At 36.6% G+C, this 19,416-nt stretch overlaps 2 protein-coding genes across 4 annotated transcripts in view; both read left to right on the top strand.

Moving 5' to 3' along the window:
- The first annotated feature begins 4,053 nt into the window (after positions 1-4,053).
- Positions 4,054-14,889, top strand: Crag (DENN domain-containing protein Crag). Of its 3 annotated transcripts, XM_018515590.1 has the most exons (19): positions 5,488-5,815; positions 6,200-6,799; positions 6,940-7,523; positions 7,600-7,840; positions 7,945-8,215; positions 8,305-8,396; positions 8,483-8,733; positions 8,812-8,982; positions 9,057-9,185; positions 9,307-9,553; positions 9,625-9,775; positions 10,024-10,227; positions 10,588-10,815; positions 11,222-11,317; positions 11,480-11,718; positions 11,806-12,064; positions 12,143-12,547; positions 12,712-12,881; positions 13,028-14,889. In XM_018515590.1, the coding sequence occupies exons 1-19, from the start codon at positions 5,488-5,490 to the stop codon at positions 13,162-13,164; spliced, it is 4,803 nt and encodes a 1,600-aa protein (XP_018371092.1). In that variant the 3' UTR covers positions 13,165-14,889. The 3 variants fall into 3 exon arrangements, with proteins under 3 accessions (XP_018371093.1, XP_018371094.1, XP_018371092.1); XM_018515591.1 differs by lacking the exon at positions 11,222-11,317 and having other exon boundaries at positions 4,054-5,815; XM_018515592.1 differs by lacking the exons at positions 10,024-10,227; positions 10,588-10,815; positions 11,222-11,317 and having other exon boundaries at positions 4,054-5,815.
- Positions 14,890-16,479: 1,590 nt separating this feature from the next.
- LOC108766357 (unc-112-related protein) overlaps positions 16,480-19,416 on the top strand; it is a 45,869-nt gene continuing 42,932 nt past the window's right edge. The window contains exon 1 of the mRNA XM_018515606.1: positions 16,480-16,618. Coding sequence (XP_018371108.1) covers positions 16,480-16,618 — 139 coding nt within the window. The remainder of the gene's footprint in view (positions 16,619-19,416) is intronic.

Below are 19,416 nucleotides of genomic sequence, written 5' to 3'. Positions count from 1 at the left end.
ATATATATATATATATATATATATAATTATTTTAATGAACATATAATTATTTAAATCATTTTATTTAACAATGATTTAAAAATAATCATTTTTAATTCATTGTCAAATAAAATGATTTAAAAACAAGCAAAAAAAGTTTATCTTATACAAGTAAAAAATAATATTTACCGCAAGGTTGCTCCACCAGTGTCCGATGTCTCTCCAAGACCTCCTCCTCTCAGAATTGGGTTGACATCCTCTCGCACAGGACACTCGCGTAAAACACTCGCGAATAATACACTATAATCGCGCGCGGACTATAACTTGAGTCCGATAACTTGAACGGCACTCCCGAAGTAAAACGCGCGACGCGACGAACCGGCTGCGATTCGTTCATTTTCAAGTAAATCGGCGACGAGGGTACGTTAGCTTCCCCGTTGGATTTTTACACGAAGAGAACGATTTTACTCAAATTTCTAAAAATTTATCTAGATATATCATTTAGACAGATCCGAAAATTTTTAGATATACTTGAGAAAACCGTTCTTTTCATGTAAATATCCTCTGGGTACTGAGCCCTCCCACCACGTCAAGGTGTACCCGTGAGAGGGAAGATGATCTGAAAAATGTAATATATAGCTATTATCTATATTACTATGCAATTACTATGCAATCGGTTAACTTTTAAAAACGAATATCAAACACACGTCTGCAATTCGTTATCATTGTAAAATAAATTCAGAGCAGATAAAAGAGTTGAATCTTTTATTTATAGATGATGTCTGTAAGATATAATTAGAGTCAATGAAATGGGCCAGAGATTAATAAAAAAGAGAAATGTTTCTTTTATTGTCGATAAATTATTTCAAAGTTACGTTTAATTTTTAAACGGATCATATAACGAAAGGTGCACAAAAAAACAAAAAATTAATTTAATTACTAAACTATATTAATTTGTAAAAGCAGGAATTGCGTTATTTGCAGAGTATTCATATTAACGTTGCTTTTTTATGACTCGTATGATACCGTTCGTACAGACAAGTAGCCGTGTCGCATGCCGCTCTTCTTCACATTTCATTTTGAAACATAATAATCGCAGAAAATGCTAGATATATTACAAATTGTTGTATTTTATGAATATTCACATAATACGATTACTAGTATGATTAATTATTCATTAAGTACAACGTTTCGTATTATATTCTTCGCGATAAGATTTCAAGAAGTAAAGTGAAAAAGAGCCGCACGCGACACGATTACCTGCTTGTACGAACGGTGGTAAGAGAATAACTGCGCGGTAACTACGCGTAAACATGATGACGCGCCGCTCCGTGCCACCCCTTGCCGTCTCCGCCTCAACGCCGCGCGCCAACCGTCTAACTGTTGAAATACTAACGTATATTACGAAGTAAAATAATATATTCTTTACATTTTCAATGTTCTCCAATTAATGAAACAATTTCCTATATGTATCTAGTTTTAGCGGCGCGAGTCGTTTAATGTGATATAATTATATTATGAGATACACCGAGGAACATATTTAACGTTCATTTTATAATTTTAAATATTATTTATCTGTTACTTTTCCCGTATCATAAGAATGCGGAGTAACACGAAAATGGCAGAATTATACGATTCAAAGTGATAAAAAGCCACAATTTGAAATATCTAACAATAAGAATCTCATTTTTATACCGTAGTACATGTGAGAATATATGAAATATCTAAAATATTCATGAGCTGTGTATGTGCGTAATGAATCTAAGAAATAAAGCAAAAACCGTGCAACAAAACCTGTTTACCCTTAGTACACTCCTTAGTTTTAGGCAATCTTACGTAATTCGCGTTCGTAGATATCTAATTTTCATTAATTAATGCGACACTCGGAGCGACTCGTAAGTCGTAAAACGCGTCCGTCTCCCTCCGAAATCGCCGAGCGAATGCCAAAGTGATGACGTAGTCAACCACCGCGCCGCGCGGCACGCTTGACGCTCCCTCTCCCCTCGCTGTTCGCCGCGTGAACCCTTCGCCCCTTCCCTCGCCGGGCGCCGTTCGAATACCCAATTATTGCGTGTAAAAAATATTCACGGTTTATTCAATTATTCGTATTTTATATGATTTTGATAAATCATATAAATTTTTTGGCATCTCTTACACTTGTTAAATCCTATATTATTTGCATGGTTCTTGTAAACGTAATCAGTAATTGTTTGCGTGTGTGGGGTATTTTTGATTCGAATATTATGTCTCAATTTTTATTATTTAAATGATTCATGCTTAAATAAAGGTTGATAATATTCTATACATCCTTTATAAAGATATATGCAAATTTTCTTAATATTGCGAAACAATTTGCGCTCAATACAGCTTTGGTTAAAAGTATTAAATATCTTGTTAATCATTATTTAATTTTTCAGCTAAAAATTAATTTATGACACTACTATTGCTGCAAATTATTCTGTGTTTCAAAAATTCTTTAAACTTACGTATAATGCCAATTATGGCTCAGTAAAATAACTGTTAAGATTTATTTAAAATAAAAAATATAAAATAAGTTTCAGCAACTTATTTAAAAAATATAAAATCGTAGGAATCGGTAAAAAAATGATACGACTTATTTAAAATATTAAATAAGAAATATGTTAGAAGTGTTGTTATTTAAAATAAAAGAGTTATACTCTACTAGTAATTAAAAACGGATTGAAAATTTGCATAAAGAAACATAACTTCGTAATATTATAAGATAAATATTATAAGACAAAAATCACAAAATTAACTTATTTGAATTTTCAGTTTCGTTTATTAAAATTTGGCAACTTTTATTACATATGTACGAGATGCGAAATTTAAATTTTGTTGTTCAAAGACCCATTAAACTTCCTATAGATAGTCGGCATGCTTCTGTCCTGAGAATTTAGTACAGAGACGAACCACATATCTACTCTTGACGATACGATTTTATCGAGTGTCAGAAAATGTATATAGTAACGTAGTTCTCAAATTGAAAATGGATGTACTGGCGGTAGTGTACGAGCGATTTCGACGGTAACAGCAAAAAACCGACATGACCTCTCTCAGGTTTCTCTCTAGTAATACATATAAAATATATTATATATATATATATTTACAATTATCTAAAAAAATTTGAATGATGCAGCTAAAATGAACAAACGTACAGAGATAATAGTCTTTTATTAAAAGAAGAAAACAGATTATTAATTTAATTACCATAATAATGGAGCTATACATAGACTTATATTTCTATGTTTTTCTGCACTTCTTTTTATGCTTGAAACGAGATAATTATATATGTATATATTGACGTGTCAGTAAAAGGTTAAAACTAAAATGCTGAAAGCACGTCGACCATGAAAAGAATATTTTAGGTGCTTTCCATTTTCTGACACAAACATATCATTCTATCTTGACCTTCAGTGCATCATTTATCTTTTCAAAATAATGTACATATTGATAAAAAGAATTTACAACAAAGAATATCCCAATATTTTTTATTATTCTGGCTTTATAAAATTAAATGTTATATAAATAAGTATTAAATATTTACGGATTTCACAGATATATTCATTAAATTATTTACTTTTAATTATTTACTTTTAATGGATTCCAAAAATATTAAAAGTATTAAAATATTGAAAAATATTAATTTTTTTACATTGCATTAATTAAACATTAAAAAATATTAAACAAAACCTTTTTTTCAAATTAGTATTATTTCATAATATTCAATGAACAAAGTGTAACAATTAAATAAAATATTAGAAAAAATGTAACAGGTGAGATTATGCCAAATCTGTTATAATCTGTTGCTATAATCAATTATTTCTTCCTAACAAGAGTGTATAATTCCTTTTCATGATGCGCGTGATGTATCATTTTACCCTTTAATATTCGGTGAATAACAAGAATAAAATGATACATATATCATGCGCATCATGCGTGAAACGGAAAACACTCTATCTCGCTATAAGATAATTGCTGCAGCTGATTTGTTAATCATAATACAAATTCCTATCCTTTATCGTCGGCGCGTCGAGAATACACGCACAACTGTTGTCGCAATCTCCGCGCGGTCTTTTAGACGCGAACTCGCAGCACATAATTAACGTAATAATTGATCCTTGAACGTCATGCATTCGAAACCCCGGCTCTCGTTTACGTCTGTTTATTCCTAGCGATTCGAATGACCCCGGGGGCTTGACGTTTCCAATAAAAGGGAAAAAAACAAGAGAGAGAAAAAAAAGAGAAACACAGAGGTACAAAAAAAAGGGGGCACAACGCGCGCTGTACGAGCCGGAGGATGCAAGGTGAGACCAGATGAGACGCGGCGCCTACCACACACCCATCGTCCCGGAGGATAGCGCTATCGCGATCGTACGCGAAGAGAGGAGCACGCTCGCCAATCTCGGTTCCGCGCCGCGGGACCGCTTTCGAAGGAGCCGCGCCATCGCCACGGTCATCGGCCATTTTGCCAAGGGGCAGTCGGGCCAGTGGGGACTAACTTTGGCCATTTGACACTACCCAACATTACCGCACGCTGCCGATCCCTGCAAAGGTTGGCGAAGGTGCGTTCCGGCCACGGCGACGCAACAACGCAGTTTCGTCGGTGCGTCACCGCTGCGGAACTCGCGCGACGACGACGACGCCAAGCTCCGCGCCAGTCGCGCACGACAACGCGCGATAACGTCGTCCGCGGCCGCGCTTCTGTAACTCCGTCGCGTGTGCGTGTGTGACGTCTAACCTATGACTCCGTTCTGAGGAGAGCAACAGCCAACAAACGGGAACTCGCACGGAGGGATGCGATCGCGACGACGGCCGACTGATCCGCCGGGCGTCGACGTCGACAAGTGAACGCCGACGCATCCGCGCGAGGAACGCCGTGTCCGGTTTATTTACAAATTCCCGAGAGCGAGGTGAGGATGCGGGACAACGCGCGAGGAACGAGGACGTCTACTCCGTAAAGTGAGCTCGAACGATAATCAAGGTATCCGTCGCTTCCTGATGAGTTTCCAAATCCAGGAGATCCAGGAGATCGTCTTCTAGATTGTGTGACGCACCTTAACGACTCGATCGAGCTTTATCCGAGCAATAACACAAAGCTAGCGCTGAGAAATACTCCACCGTTGCAGCAAACCTGTATTGATGAGTAGACAAAATATTTTTATAAGATTGTAAGCCTATGAGGGAGCGCAGGACCAGTTACTACAATGTTTCGAATATTAGTATCATATCTAAGATGTTGGAGTTAACTGCCCTTGTTGGTATATGAGGTAGAATATTTCTTGTGTGTTAGGAAACGACACATCACATGCTCTTTCGAGTGCTTATGTGAGAAAGATTTTAGAACAATCAGTTTAGTGCCATGTACAGAAACGTCCTCAGTAGTCAACAAGATTGATGGCCGTTATACCTATGTTACGAGGTATATGGAAAATAAAGTTTAACCAAAAGAATTTTTGATGTTTTGGTAATCTGTCTTATTTAGAAAATATGGATGACAGAAGGGTAGCAGATTATTTTGTTATTGCCGGTCTACCTGGTCAGGATGACGAGCTTAGCGAAGATAATGAGACTAACGACAAGCTGGAGGCTTGGTGTCAGGAAGGCACTCATCTCAAAGATATGCACATGCCGCCTCCTATCACAGATCTTGCCGTAATATTCCCTGCACTGGGAGAACATTGTCCGGAGGGATATACACTCTTAGAATATACAGTATCCGGTTTTCCAGCAGATTTAAATCATGGGAGTTTACGAACAAACGAATGTTATTTGTGCTATAGAAGAGGGCGGGATAAACCTCCCTTGGTTGACATTGGTAAGAGAGAGGGACATCAAATTAATGTCTAGTGAATTCAGTCACTTGCATTACACTGTATTAGTGCATACTAAAAGCTGACATATACATATTATGGAATAAAAGTAAAGTTAAAAGTATATAAATATTACATATTCAGTAATGATATTGTAACGTTATTACATATGCATGTATTATTTCAATTGTCAAAGTTGATCATGTTACGCCACTGCATTTAAATACTTTCTATAAAGTCACTTTTAATATGTACTATAATTTAGTGTAACACGAGTGACTGTCATAATGAAATTAAAGAACAAACATTATGAAACAATATACAATCGACTCTAAATATTACTGAAATTATTACTAATTGTATTATCTAAATGTTATTTTACTTTGTAGGTGTAATATATGATGGAAAAGAACGTATAATGCAAGATGCTGAAATGGTATTGGAGACCCCTAAAGGTCATGTGGCAAATGTGAATAATTCTACGTCAAAAATTTTTGTAACATACAGACGAGCGAGTCGGAAGATGCCTTGCAATTCCCTTGTGGTTACGGATATTTGTGTTATCTTGACAAATAAAGGAGAGAGTCCGCCACACGCTTTCTGTGTTATTAATAAGAATTTGAACAAAGGGATGCTGGGCAGCGATGTATTTTTGTGCTATAAGAAATCTATGAATCGCGCTAATTTAGTATCATTTAAACCAGCGATACTCTACAAATATCCCATGGTAGATTATAACAGTTTCGTCTTTCCTAATTCTGTCGCCATGTTTTGTTTACCGATGGGCGCGACTATAGAATGTTGGCCTAAAGTAGCGTGTAAACCTAAGCCGGTATTCTCGACGTTTGTCTTAACAGTTGCCGATGCTGCTCAAAAAATATATGGTTCAGCAATAACATTTTACGAGGAAGTTCAAATGGAGCCTGATACTTCAAACTGCAAAAATAGTCAGGAGATCATGGACACAGTTGAAAATAATAAAAACAGTGGTACAAATATATTTTATAATCTTAATTTGATAATCTTTGACTTTTTTTATAGATAATCACGAATCCATTTGTAATACAGAGTAAAAATATTTCGACACGTGTATCCTACTTTATTATATAATATCTTTTTTTCGTTTCAGATAATATGGAGATAACTAAAGATAAGCCGCAAGTGAAAATGAAGATGTTTAAGAGATTTGGCATACTCAAGAAGCTTAGTATATTGGAACTGGAAAGGTTGCAGTACACAGATCCTGCGAGCCAATCGCTGAATATTAGTAAATCCATATGTATACTATCTCACTGGCCGTTTTTTGACACGTTCGAGAAATTTTTGGTTTTCCTACACCGCATGGTGAACGATAAGCCGCAGAGTGTCCCAATCGAGAAATATATCTCGTATTTTTTATGCGACATACCGTTTCCAAGTCCGCAACGTCCACGAATCTTGGTACAGCTCAGTAGTCAGGATAGATTAATCTTGACTCAACCGGAGGATTTAGCTCTGCCTAGATCAGGCGCAAGTTTCAGACAACTACTGATAAACTTGGGACCTGACAATTGTTTATTAATACTATTATTAATATTGACCGAGCAGAAAATATTGGTTCACTCCTTACGTCCGGATGTACTAACTTCCGTCAGCGAGGCCATTGCCATGATTTTGTTTCCTTTTAAGTGGCAATGTCCTTATATACCATTGTGTCCTCTAGGATTAGCAGAGGTAACGTATACTAAATTTGCATTTTTTTTTGTACTATGTGCAAAAAGTGGAAAGACAACTATTATTTAAATTGCAGGTGTTACATGCACCATTGCCATTTCTGATCGGCGTAGATTCAAGGTTCTTTGATTTATATGATCCTCCTTCTGACGTTAATTGTGTAAATTTGGATACGAATAATATTGCAATATGTGACGATAAAAAATATCTAAATGTTAAATTATTGCCTAAAAAGGCAGCTAGACAGCTCAGAAATTGGTTAGAGCTTTTGTCCTCCAAGATAATTTCGTGGGGAAAAACTAGCTGTTCCCAAAAAGGTATATTATTGTTATTATTATTTATACCCTGCTATTGTTATTTACTTATTTTTTACTACCTTTTTTTATCTAACATTAATTTATATATACTATTTTCATATTAGATAGAGGAGATGAAGACTTCAGTGTGGATAGGGAATTTCAACAAAAACGAAAGGAGCAAGCTTTAGAACTTGAAATACAGGATGCTTTCTTAAGATTCATGGCGACGATTCTCAAAGGATATCGAAGTTATCTGTTACCGATTACAAAAGCGCCTACTGTAGGAACAACAGATCCGACAAGTTTATTTAATATCCAAGCGTTTTTGAGAAGTCGCGATAAAGCCCATGCTAAATTTTACACCATGCTTGTCAGAACGCAAATGTTTATCAGGTGAATTCATTTTTCCTCATCAATTCTATCATAATATTATTCATGACATATAATCATAATTTTATTCTAACAAAAATGTAAATTGATAGGTTCATAGAAGAAAGAAGTTTCGTATCTGATATGGATATGGCAGGGTTAGCGTTTTTCGATGAATGCACAGAACGAGTCGAGGAGGAAAATGGTACGAATAAGATACATTTTTCTATATTATTAATGCATACATGAGATATTGCGTAATGATTTTTTTATTCCTCATTTAATTTTCAGTAACGCTTTTGGAACTGGATGAATCTCAACATAGTGAACGTACAGTATTTATACCTCCACCTGAAGCAGGAACAAATCAAACACCAATAATATACAAGTCGTTCAAGTTGGACCCGGAATTAATGAGGCCTCAGAAGAATTTCTGTTTAAAGAATCCCTCTCTAAGTGCCTTCGGTATGGTACCTGGAAGTCCTATGGCTCGTAGAACAAAGCATGAAATCAAAGTTGCTCAGAGAATGGCTCGAAAACAAGTAAATAAAATGATTCTTTGTATGAAAAAGTAAATTTTTGCAAGCAAATGTGCATGTGTGATTTGTTATGTTTTTCAGGCTGCAATGCCCGACAGGTGGGGTAGATGCCTGCTTGGTACATGTCACAGTCTTTGGTTTCTGCATTTACCGGCCATGTTACAAGTCTCCAGCCAACCTGCTGCAGTTTTGCATCAGGCCTATGAAATATTAGTCAAAATGCAGAAGTTACGTCTTGATCCTATGGAAGAGGTATAAATACTGAGTTCGATACTTAAAAAAATAATTTTTTTCTTTTTATAAATGAATATTTGTTATTTCTGCAGGTATGCTACAGAGCTATGATGCAACTTTGTGGGGTATATGGGCAACCAGTTTTAGCTGTAAAGTTATTGTTCCATATGAAACGCAGTGGTGTTCAACCTAACGCTTTAACGTACGGATTTTACAACAAGGTAATTTGTCTATCTTTTTTAAACTAGTAAATATAATACCGTAAAAAACACATTTATGTAAAACTTTTTATAATTATCTTGAGAATTTTATTTAATATTTAATTGTTTGTCGTATTTACAGGCTGTTCTAGAGGCAACTTGGCCTTCCGATATGACAAACTCAAGTCAGTTAATGTGGAACAAATTACGAAATGTTATCGTCGGTGCAGCTTTATTTAAAAAAGCTGGGAAAAAGAGCGCTAGAAGACGATTGAGCTCTAATGTAGACTTCTTAACCACCGATAAGACTGAATGCATGGAACATGCGCTCTCTCGGTCTAGTCTCGACAGTTCCCATTCTCAGGATACCGAAGCTGCGCACAGTGATTGTAAATTAATTTTTTTACACATGACAAATCACGTTAAAATTTTCAAATAATTTTTTTCCTTTTTGCGGCAGCCACTAAAGGCAGTTCTGTGTCAGATCTACCCGGATTCGGAGCATTCGAATTAAAAGCTAAGCTCCTTCGACAAAATAGCATAGTGAAAGATCAAACAACATTAAGTATCTTACAATCGGACGAATTGGAACAAACACCGAGTAATCCAAGGTATCTTGTTATATATTCATTGTTAGGATTTGTTAGTGTCGCTCTCAGGTTTGCCCCATTCGCTGGAACCGCTTGTTCTTTAGACTATATTGTTTTACTAGTATTACAGTAGCGGATGCAAACGAGTATTTATTGTGTAGACCATTTTGTCATTGTCAAATCTTACGTAATTAATCTTTCCTTATTGAATTTTACAGTGCTAATTTTTGCATGTATAGGCTTATGTAGATGTAATATTTTCCATGTAGGCTAACGCGCAGTGTCGAATCGCCTTTAAAAAGTCCCATACGCACACCAGTTACGGAAAATGACCCATTGGGTGCTCTCATTAATGACGAAACACCGATTGTGTCGCCTTCCGAGGAGAATGATTCAAATTGCTCAACAAGTACTTTAACCGTTTTAAATAATACGACTGAAGAGAGACCAGGAGGGCCGCTCTTATTTAGAAGGTACGAAGATACTCCGTATTGTATTCGCATGTGTGAAACATTAAATATTTAAACGAGAACGAAAATAAAACCTAGAAGTAGTATACCGCAAAATAATTTTTGAAAAAGTTTATATGAACAAATATTTTCTCAAAATAAAGATAAATTTAAGAGAAAAAAGAAATATATGAAATACAATTCATAATCACTTGATGGGAGACTGTTACTGGTAATCAAAGTAATCGCGAGCACAATAAAAGTATTTCTTTTGTGGAGAGACAGTTGTGTCTCATGCTTTATGATCTTCAAAGATATGCATTCCATTTGCATATATGATTTTAAGTACGAAAATCACTCTATATATAAAATATGTGTTTACAGCAACATCCTCCCACGTAGTGCGACGTTTCATCAAGCGGTAGATGAAAGTGGCATGACGGTGGGTGGGCATTTGCAGAGGAGTGAGACGATGCCTCACTCCGTGGCGCAACAAGGGGAACAGGAGAGAGAAAAGGAGAGACTGGAAATAAGCAGTCTTTGGTCTCAAAATAAGGATAGTGTAACGTCCAGCCTCTCTAGCTTAGGATCTAGTCTTAAACTTAGTTTCGGGTAAGATATTTGTGTGTATGTTTAAATTAATAACATGCACATATCGTTTGTAGTCAAATAACACCTCGCGTAAATAGATTACGTTTCAAGTCCTCAAAAGTGTGACGTGATACAATACATTTGCAAGATTTGGTTACTTTATATTTTATATTCATAAAAAAATATACAAGATAATGATTTTATACAGATTATACTTTTAACTTTTTAACAAAATGTATAAATAAACGATATCGATGAAAAAAGTAAATTGTTATGTATATTTATGCGTTACATATATATACATAATAAAAGTGATAACTAAATACGTAATTTATAATCACACTGTTAGAGGAATGTAATTTTATTTTTGTTTGTTTGTTGCATGCGCATTTGAGTTGGTTTTTGTTATTTTGTTCGTTAAATGTAGACGATACTCCACGGGTGGATTGGCATTTGCTAAAAATAAGGATTTAATATCATCGAATCAACTTATTGAATCTCTTAGTCTCTCCAGCTATATCAGGTACGTAATGTGTATGTTAGTTGCATAGATGCCTATTAGACATGTGCGTTCTGCTTTTGTATGCATCTACATTATTACAAAATACTAAATACATATTTTTAATATGTAAGATATTTCTCCTGCAAATTCCAGATTCTATGTTTCTATTAATTATTATTTTAGCCCGTCGAGTTTAACAGGAAAAAAGTCGAACGAAATAATACTTGGTGGTTTGAATAGCTTAAAGTCCGCTGCAACGACTGTGGTAAAAAAATTTGACGAAATAAAAGAAGCCATTTCAGCGACAAGTACGCCAGTGAAAAATAAGGAACGTGAACAAAAAATAGCTTACGGAGTATCGCATGAATCTCTAGATTCTCTCCCTGATTCCATACAAGATCGAAACGAAACAAGAGCATCTGGTATAGAATATAAACTACGATAATAATAAATATCATATATATTTATATTACACAATAATATTAATCTTTTTTTTTTTTTTCAATCAGGTGATGGAAATTTAGATTTGTGTCCACTGTACGAGCTCGCAGAGTGTCTGTATCCAAAAGGCGCTAGAGAGTTAGAGGAACGTCTTGCTATTGAGCTTGTGCTTTCCAGTGCCAGTAGATGCCATCATTGCGCTGCCATCCTTTATGATGAGGAGATAATGGCTGGTTGGCAGCCGGAAGATTCCAACTTGAATACAGTCTGTCAATATTGCGACAAAGCTACCGTGCCCCTTCTCACAGCTACGATATTAGATTACAGGTGACTAAGCGACCATAACATAAATGATATCGTCCTTAGTGATAAAGTTATCACTAAGAATATATTTGTCTCATGTAGATCCGAAGTAAGCGAGAAGAACAGTGACCCTTTAATGGGAGCATTGGTAGAATTATTGGATCAACCGAAAGAATCGTTGGAACCGATAACCGTACCATACTTAAATCCATTAGTTTTGAGAAAAGAATTAGAAAGTGTATTGAGTCAAGAGGGGGACGCGTGTCTCACTAAGCACAAGTTCATTCAAGAGCACCCGATAGTATATTGGAATCTGATATGGTACTTTGAAAGAATTAATTTAACGAGTCATCTACCTGATCTCTGGTTGGATAACGATAAGAACTCGGAACTTCAAAGAACTGTAGGATTGGTGGGTGTTAGAACCATGTGGGACAATGAACGACTCCACATGGACCGTTTGCCTATGTATCTTCAATGGAAGTCAAATTCCACAGAAGACAGGACGTAAGTTTCAATAAATCATTTTTTAAATCATCAATTATATTTAAATTTCAAGTGTAAATAGATATTGTGAAAGAATTAACGATTATCTGGATTAGGAAATGATCAGGTTTATCTTTGAACAAATAGATATATGAACATAGCTGTTAATTTTGTTTTTGCTCCAGATTGATGCAAACAGTGATAACATATGTCCGTTGCAACGACTTAGCGGAACCTATATTAAGAGTGGCCTTAGAAAGAAGTAAACATCAAACAGGCGATCATCCGTTTTCTATATACAGGGATATTTTGTTTCTGGCATTTACTGTATTAGGAAGAACGAATATTGACCAAGGTGGGTTATATATGCACATGATTAAAATATTACAATCTTTGCAAATTTATATAAGATATTTCTAAAATGATTAATCCAAATATCGAAATATTTATCAAGTTTGATTATGACATTAGTTTGACTAATAACGATTCTTATTCTTACAGGCGTCTTCGACAGGGAATACAGTTTATCGCTGGAGAAATTTTCCGAGAACGATGAGAAGTTATTACACAAAATTGATGCACCGCCAACGATGATGTCAGTGTACTGCAGATATTACTTCAAGCAATTAAACGTGTGAAGATCACGCGAGCAGCCGTAATCCCGAAGATGCTTAAAAAAAAATTATCCTGTTTGAGACATTGAAGGAGATGTGATATTGCGCGAATAACTCTCGCGAGTACAACATTCTGTACTTGCGCAATTTTGCACGAGATGAATATGCGCGCAAGGAACGATGTTAAAATAGATTTTACGACATCCCAAAATGTCTAACGTCATGACAACGGCGACGTCGGCTGCTACATGTTGAATGTTTATTATTATCTAACACGGAGGACTATTAATGTTATCGACAATGAATTATGCTCGATGAATCCGATCTACAGCACCGTGTCTCGAAATGCGATCGACAAAGTATGATCAGCGTCATAGCGCAAACATGCGAACTAACGTTACCTCATCTTTGTTTTTTTTCATAAGATTCCGCTTACTCGCTGACACCCGTGATACTTGTCTTTGCTTGCGCAAAAAAACAAACATAGATGGATCGTCGGATTTGAGCTCACAGTTCTCGAACGTCGATCACATACGCACGCGAAAACTGACGGGAATAGCCATCGGTTGCATCGATATCATTTTAGCGCTAATTGCTAAACTGTCGGTTAACTGAAGTTTCTTTCTTTATTACGACGACAGAAGACTGTAATACAGAAATGAGGAAATTGTTAACCAGACTAAGCTATCGACGTTGCCGATAACAAGATCAGTCATTGCAATAGAAGTTGAACGATAATATTTTTAACTAATCTTACATCTCTGATCTTCATATGTTTCTAATATAATTGTTTTTAACAGTTATCGACTTTCTTTTTTTTTTTTAATTAATGAATCGGGTCGCGCATGCCTCTGTTTTGTGATTCAGTAACTTGTGCAGCGCATTAGCGGTATCTAAGAGTACAACATTGAAAAGTGTTAAGTACCAAAGAATTTACGGACTGTAAAGCGACTGCAAGTTCAATTCCCTCCAGGTGTGCTGTGACCTTAAATACGTTTCAGTCCGACACGTAATATCCACGATATAAAGAAGAAAGAAAAAAGAGGCGGTGTTAAACGAAGCAGCGCCTAATACCGACTATTTTTTTTACCGCGAAGAAGAGCGAGAGAGAAAGAGAAAGCGCGATGTGAAGTATAGCGTGTGACATGACGAAACGCAGTATTCTTTCCTTGTACTCTTAGGTAGAAACGATCGTTTATTGCACGGCAAAACACAGCGTAAGTATCGTTTTTCTGCGTCCCAGGTGAAAAGTGTTCTTCACAGGGCGTGGCGCGTTAAACTCGACTATTTATCCTCAACGTAAATGCTTAGTATGAGAGTGAATATTTTTATGAATTCTAGACAATTCAAAGCATTTGTAATAGATTAGCGAAACTTAGTTAGATGACGCTGCCCACGATTTATTCTCTGTCAAAATGGGATGAAGAGATTATTCGTCGCAAGGGGAAATTCACACAAACGCGGTTTTTCAGTGCCGTGCACTTTTCACCCTGGACAAAATGGATGAACGTATGTTCATTCATTACAGTACTATGAATGTAGATTATGAAAATAAAGTCAGTTGAGGTATTTTACAAAGGTCGTCTATTTCGCTTTAGAGAGAGTTCCGCAATACCTGCTTTATTGTATTTAAACCAAAATTAATTTCAATTTAACACCGTCAATTTAATATTGCTCCTGCATATTTCCCATAACTACTTTTATGAATTCTTTTAAAAGTTTCATGTAAAAAATATTAAACGCTTCGTATCCCGGTTTTTGTTTAAATTCTACTAATTTTATATTTTCAAATAATTTATTAATTTAAATATTAAAATGAGGTTATCGAGAAGTAAAAATATTTGGAAATATTATACATTGGATATATAATATGTTATTTGATTGTAAAAGGATATATAACATTTCATAAGTTATTTGTTTCTCGATAATCTCGCTTTAATCATTTACATGCGAAATAATGTAGAGTAGAGAATCAATTTTTGTAAAAAGGAAACATTCTATGTAAGACAAAGATATGTATATATAAAAAATGTATATATATACATATTTCAATAATAAGAAATAACGCGAAAGTTAAAATACACGAGATCATGGAAAAAAAATAAAAATTACCAGGAAAATATTTTGGTAAGAAATTATTCAAATCCAATTGAAATGTCGCGGTTTCTGGAAAAGATTATACTGAAGTAAACCGCGAATTTGAATTTCGTGAGCTAAGTTCTCAACGTTAGAACATTTATACAAAAGAAAATCGCTCACTTCAGTTTGCTTACGAGCGAAATTGAACCGCGTTATGTTTTGTCGAAAACTGGATCCTCCCTCATCCGATCGGCTTAGGGTGCATTCCGTTTCACGCATGATGTGCATCATTTATCCTTGTTTAACATTCGGTGAACAACAAGACAAATGATGCATCATGCACATCATGCGTGAAACGGAATGCACCCTTAGAAACATCATTTAAAATTTTCTAAGTATTTATTGAACACTAGAATAATATCATCTGAATCTGAATAAATTTAAATATACTTATAATTAAACGTTCATGAAAATGTGTAGAAACGGGAGGTGCCTCACGAAGTCGCTCGCTTTCGGTCGCAGAGTGTTCGTCATTCGGTCGCTTCATTAATATCCGCTTTCTCACATCGCCGTCTCCAAATCGGGCCAAATATTCTCACTAGCTTGCTACAACGGCGAGCACGTAACCGTTTTATTCGAGAGAACGTACGAACGCGGCGCGGAGCCGAGCGCGGCCGAGCGACGTCGAAGATAACCGACGCGACGCGTTCGGCAGTCGGCTTTCCTGCGGCCGACTTCACTCGGGTGACTCGAGTCCGAGCGAACGAAGGTGGCGGTGGGTTCGCGCGCGCAGTGCCTTCTCTTCGGTTCCGCCGTCTCTCTCGTTTCCACGCGATTACGCACGCGTGTGTATTCGTGTATGCGCCCAGCGACGGCGAATCCGGAGGGGCAGGAAAGGAAGGCCAGTCGTCGCGCGGCAGTAGTGCGTTGCGTGTGGCGATCGTCGGGTCGTCGTACTCGTCGTCGCCGAGCCGAACGAACGAACGGTGGACGTTACTCGCGGTGTGACATGTTCACCAGACGTTGAACCGCGCGCGAGAATCTCGTAAAGTACGAGGAACGACCGCGCGCGTCCGCGCCGGTTTTAGTGTATCGTGTGCGTGTGCGAAACCGGACCTCTTCGCCGACCGACCGACCGACCGACCGATTTCCCGTTCCCTCCTGCCTGCCTGCGTTGACATCGCCGTTCGGCGAAGAAGAGGAAGAGGAGAGAAAGAAGAAAAGAGGAAAAAAGAGAAGAGAGAAATTGCGTACTCCGGCATGTACTCCGACGGTCACGAGGTGGACGGCAGCTGGGTGCTGCGCGTCTACGTGACGGATCTGCAGGTCGAAAGGAGTTTACGCGTGAAGGGAGAGCTGCATATCGGCGGTGTCATGCTGCGCCTCGTGGAAGATCTCGGTGAGTATCTCTCTCTCTTTCTATATTTCTTTATCTTTTTTCTTCCCCACTCTCTTTCGCGTCGCGCTACCTCCCGACTTCCATTCTAAAATGTAGCCGCTGAACTCCGATCTTTCTCGCGTTCGTACTTGGATGTGTACACGTCTCGATGCGTGGAACAGGTGGAATTTGAACTTGTCGGTAGCGCGACGCGACGACTGCAGTTTTGAAGTGCCCGGCGAAATGGCGCGCATGCATTGTGCGCGCTTGTTAATTCAAAGCAGCGATGCTGCCACTTGGCGATTTTGTAGACAACGTGGACCGAATGTCCGTTGCGAAGGAGGTCTAAGAAATAATTTGTCGAAAATTCACGCTTCTAGATAATATCTTATTCATATGGAAAAAGCAAGAAATAGAATCGCGAAGTCAGGACATGCCGCGTGTAGTTCTGACAGATCGAAATAGGTGCAGTCATTGTAAAACGATGAAGTTTATATATAACTTGAATTTCTTAATCAACTTCTTCTTAAAATTTCTTCTGTAATATTTGCTTAAATATTAATTTGAAAGCCATATGGTATATCAATTATATATTATATTTTATTATTGCATATTTGAGAACAAAAAAAGACTAAATTAGTTTTAAAAGAGAAATCAATAATTAAACATTAATAATTTGTGTATATTTAGATATTTTTGTCAAGTGAATCGTATAAATATTAATTTGAGGAATTATAAATGATAAAACATAATGTTCCTGTAAGATTTATCTTATTTTAATATTTAATCATTAATGTCTTTTTTGAAACAGAAAAATAATTGATATTAAGGGATTTTGCTATTTCTCAATTCTTTGCAAAAAAAAAATCTACAATTAAAAATTCCAGCTTTAACCACTTTGACCAACAATTAACAATTTTTCTGGTAAACCGGTTAATTTTACGAGGTTGAAAACATTGATCGCCTTAGCATCGACACAACATCAGTAATTAGCCAAGCCGATGCAGGATGGTTTTATCCTCGTTGAATTAGCTAATTTCGATCGATTGAACGAGCCGGTTCCCATATCCACTTCTATACTGGGTGGTCCGTTCGTTATTGTTGATACAATCGGAAAAGCCGGTGGGAAAGATGAGTCAAAAGATAGAATAAGTATAGCTTGAGACTTTCTCATATAAAGTTTATACGTAAAATTTTATTGTATCTATATTTCAACACACTTTTTCAATTTTTTATCTGTATTCGATTTTTTTTTTCAATTACATTTTGTACATACATATGCAAATTTGAGAAATAAATCCAAAGAAAGAAACGGGAAAAGGAAAGAGAAAGAAAGAGAAACAGATGCAATTTCTTCATCGCTGCTTTTGTTCGCGAGAGTTTGTTCGCTTTCGCGAAATAAATTTTCGCACGGCATGGAGAACTGCGGTATAAAATTGGCGAATAAACGTAGCGAGGAAACGCTTCCGGTGAGAGAACAATTTCAACGCACTGTTTACCTGACGGCTTTGCGATAAGGAATAACTTGTATCTCTAGTGAGACGCCCATGATCCTCCCGAGTGTGATAATGGTAATCTCTCGAATATTTTCACTTTTGAGATTCTTCTTTTCGTTCATCGGGTGCACAGCATATTTCAGCAAATAAATCAATTCTTCGAAACGCGATTTTAATGCAAAATCAACTCCAAACGATTCAATGAAGATGGCAATTTTATGTATATCGACGCAAAGAAACGTTTAAAGATTTTTAGGAGGTACATATTGAACGGCCTTATGTTTATTTAACTTATGATGGCATTTTTCTTAATCTGATTATTTTGCGCAGACAAACGGCATTTTCTATTTCCGAGAAAATCTTGTTTTGACTTGGAAAATGATTTTTTTATGACTTTCCGATTGTTGTTCGTGCAAGACGATTGTCTTTTGCAGAGAATTACTCCTATTCTCATCCGGTCTAAGTAAAATATTTATCCCAATAACGCCGAGCTCTTCGCATGATGTGGGATTCGTCGTGACTCATGAATACGTTATGACGTGAAGTAACGAGTGCAAATGCATTATTAGTCGCGTTTCCGCGAAATCGCCGTGAACCTCGAGCGATGAAATTGTGAATCGACATCACTGAAAAAAATTATTAACATCAATTCAATTGATTATTCGCGATAATTCTTTTAGAAACGTCGACGATTAAATAATTTATTTTTGATATTCTCTCTCTCTCAATAATTAATCTTGTCATAATTAATTAGATCTCGTTCTAACAACATTGATGCACTGAAAGGACGATTTCGCTGAAGTATTTAAAAATGTAGTTAGATACAGATCTGAAAGTAATTTTGTTGGATCATTAAAATAATTATGTGGGAGACTCAACTTGGTTACTAGAAAGTTAAAACTTTCTGCAGAGCATTGCTCATCATACTTGAGAGATTTCTATATAAATATTTTATGATCCAGCAAAATTATTTTTATATCTGTGTATTTAGTTAAGTTTTTAAACACTTTAGCAAAATCGTTCTTTCCATGTGAACGGAATATTAATTCCGTTTAGTTTAAATGTAATAATTATTCAAATTTAAGAGCATCCGGGAAATAATCGATTTTTAAGGGAAAAGGGCGTCGGACATCAGATACGAAGCGAAGCCAGGTAGAAAAATCCGGCAGCCATATCTTTTGTTGACTGGTCCTCTTACCTTTTTTTGCTCCGCTGTGCTGGATCCAACAGGTTAGCGTGGCCATGCAGGTTCTCGCCGCATCTCGCCACTCGACGATTCCGAACCGGACCAACGCGTATTACCGGCCTACGTGTGGCTGAGTC

This window comes from Trachymyrmex cornetzi, unplaced genomic scaffold (assembly GCF_001594075.2).
Source record: "Trachymyrmex cornetzi isolate Tcor2-1 unplaced genomic scaffold, Tcor1.1 scaffold579, whole genome shotgun sequence".
Lineage (NCBI taxonomy): Eukaryota > Metazoa > Arthropoda > Insecta > Hymenoptera > Formicidae > Trachymyrmex > Trachymyrmex cornetzi.
This window is presented reverse-complemented; position numbering and strand designations above follow the sequence as displayed.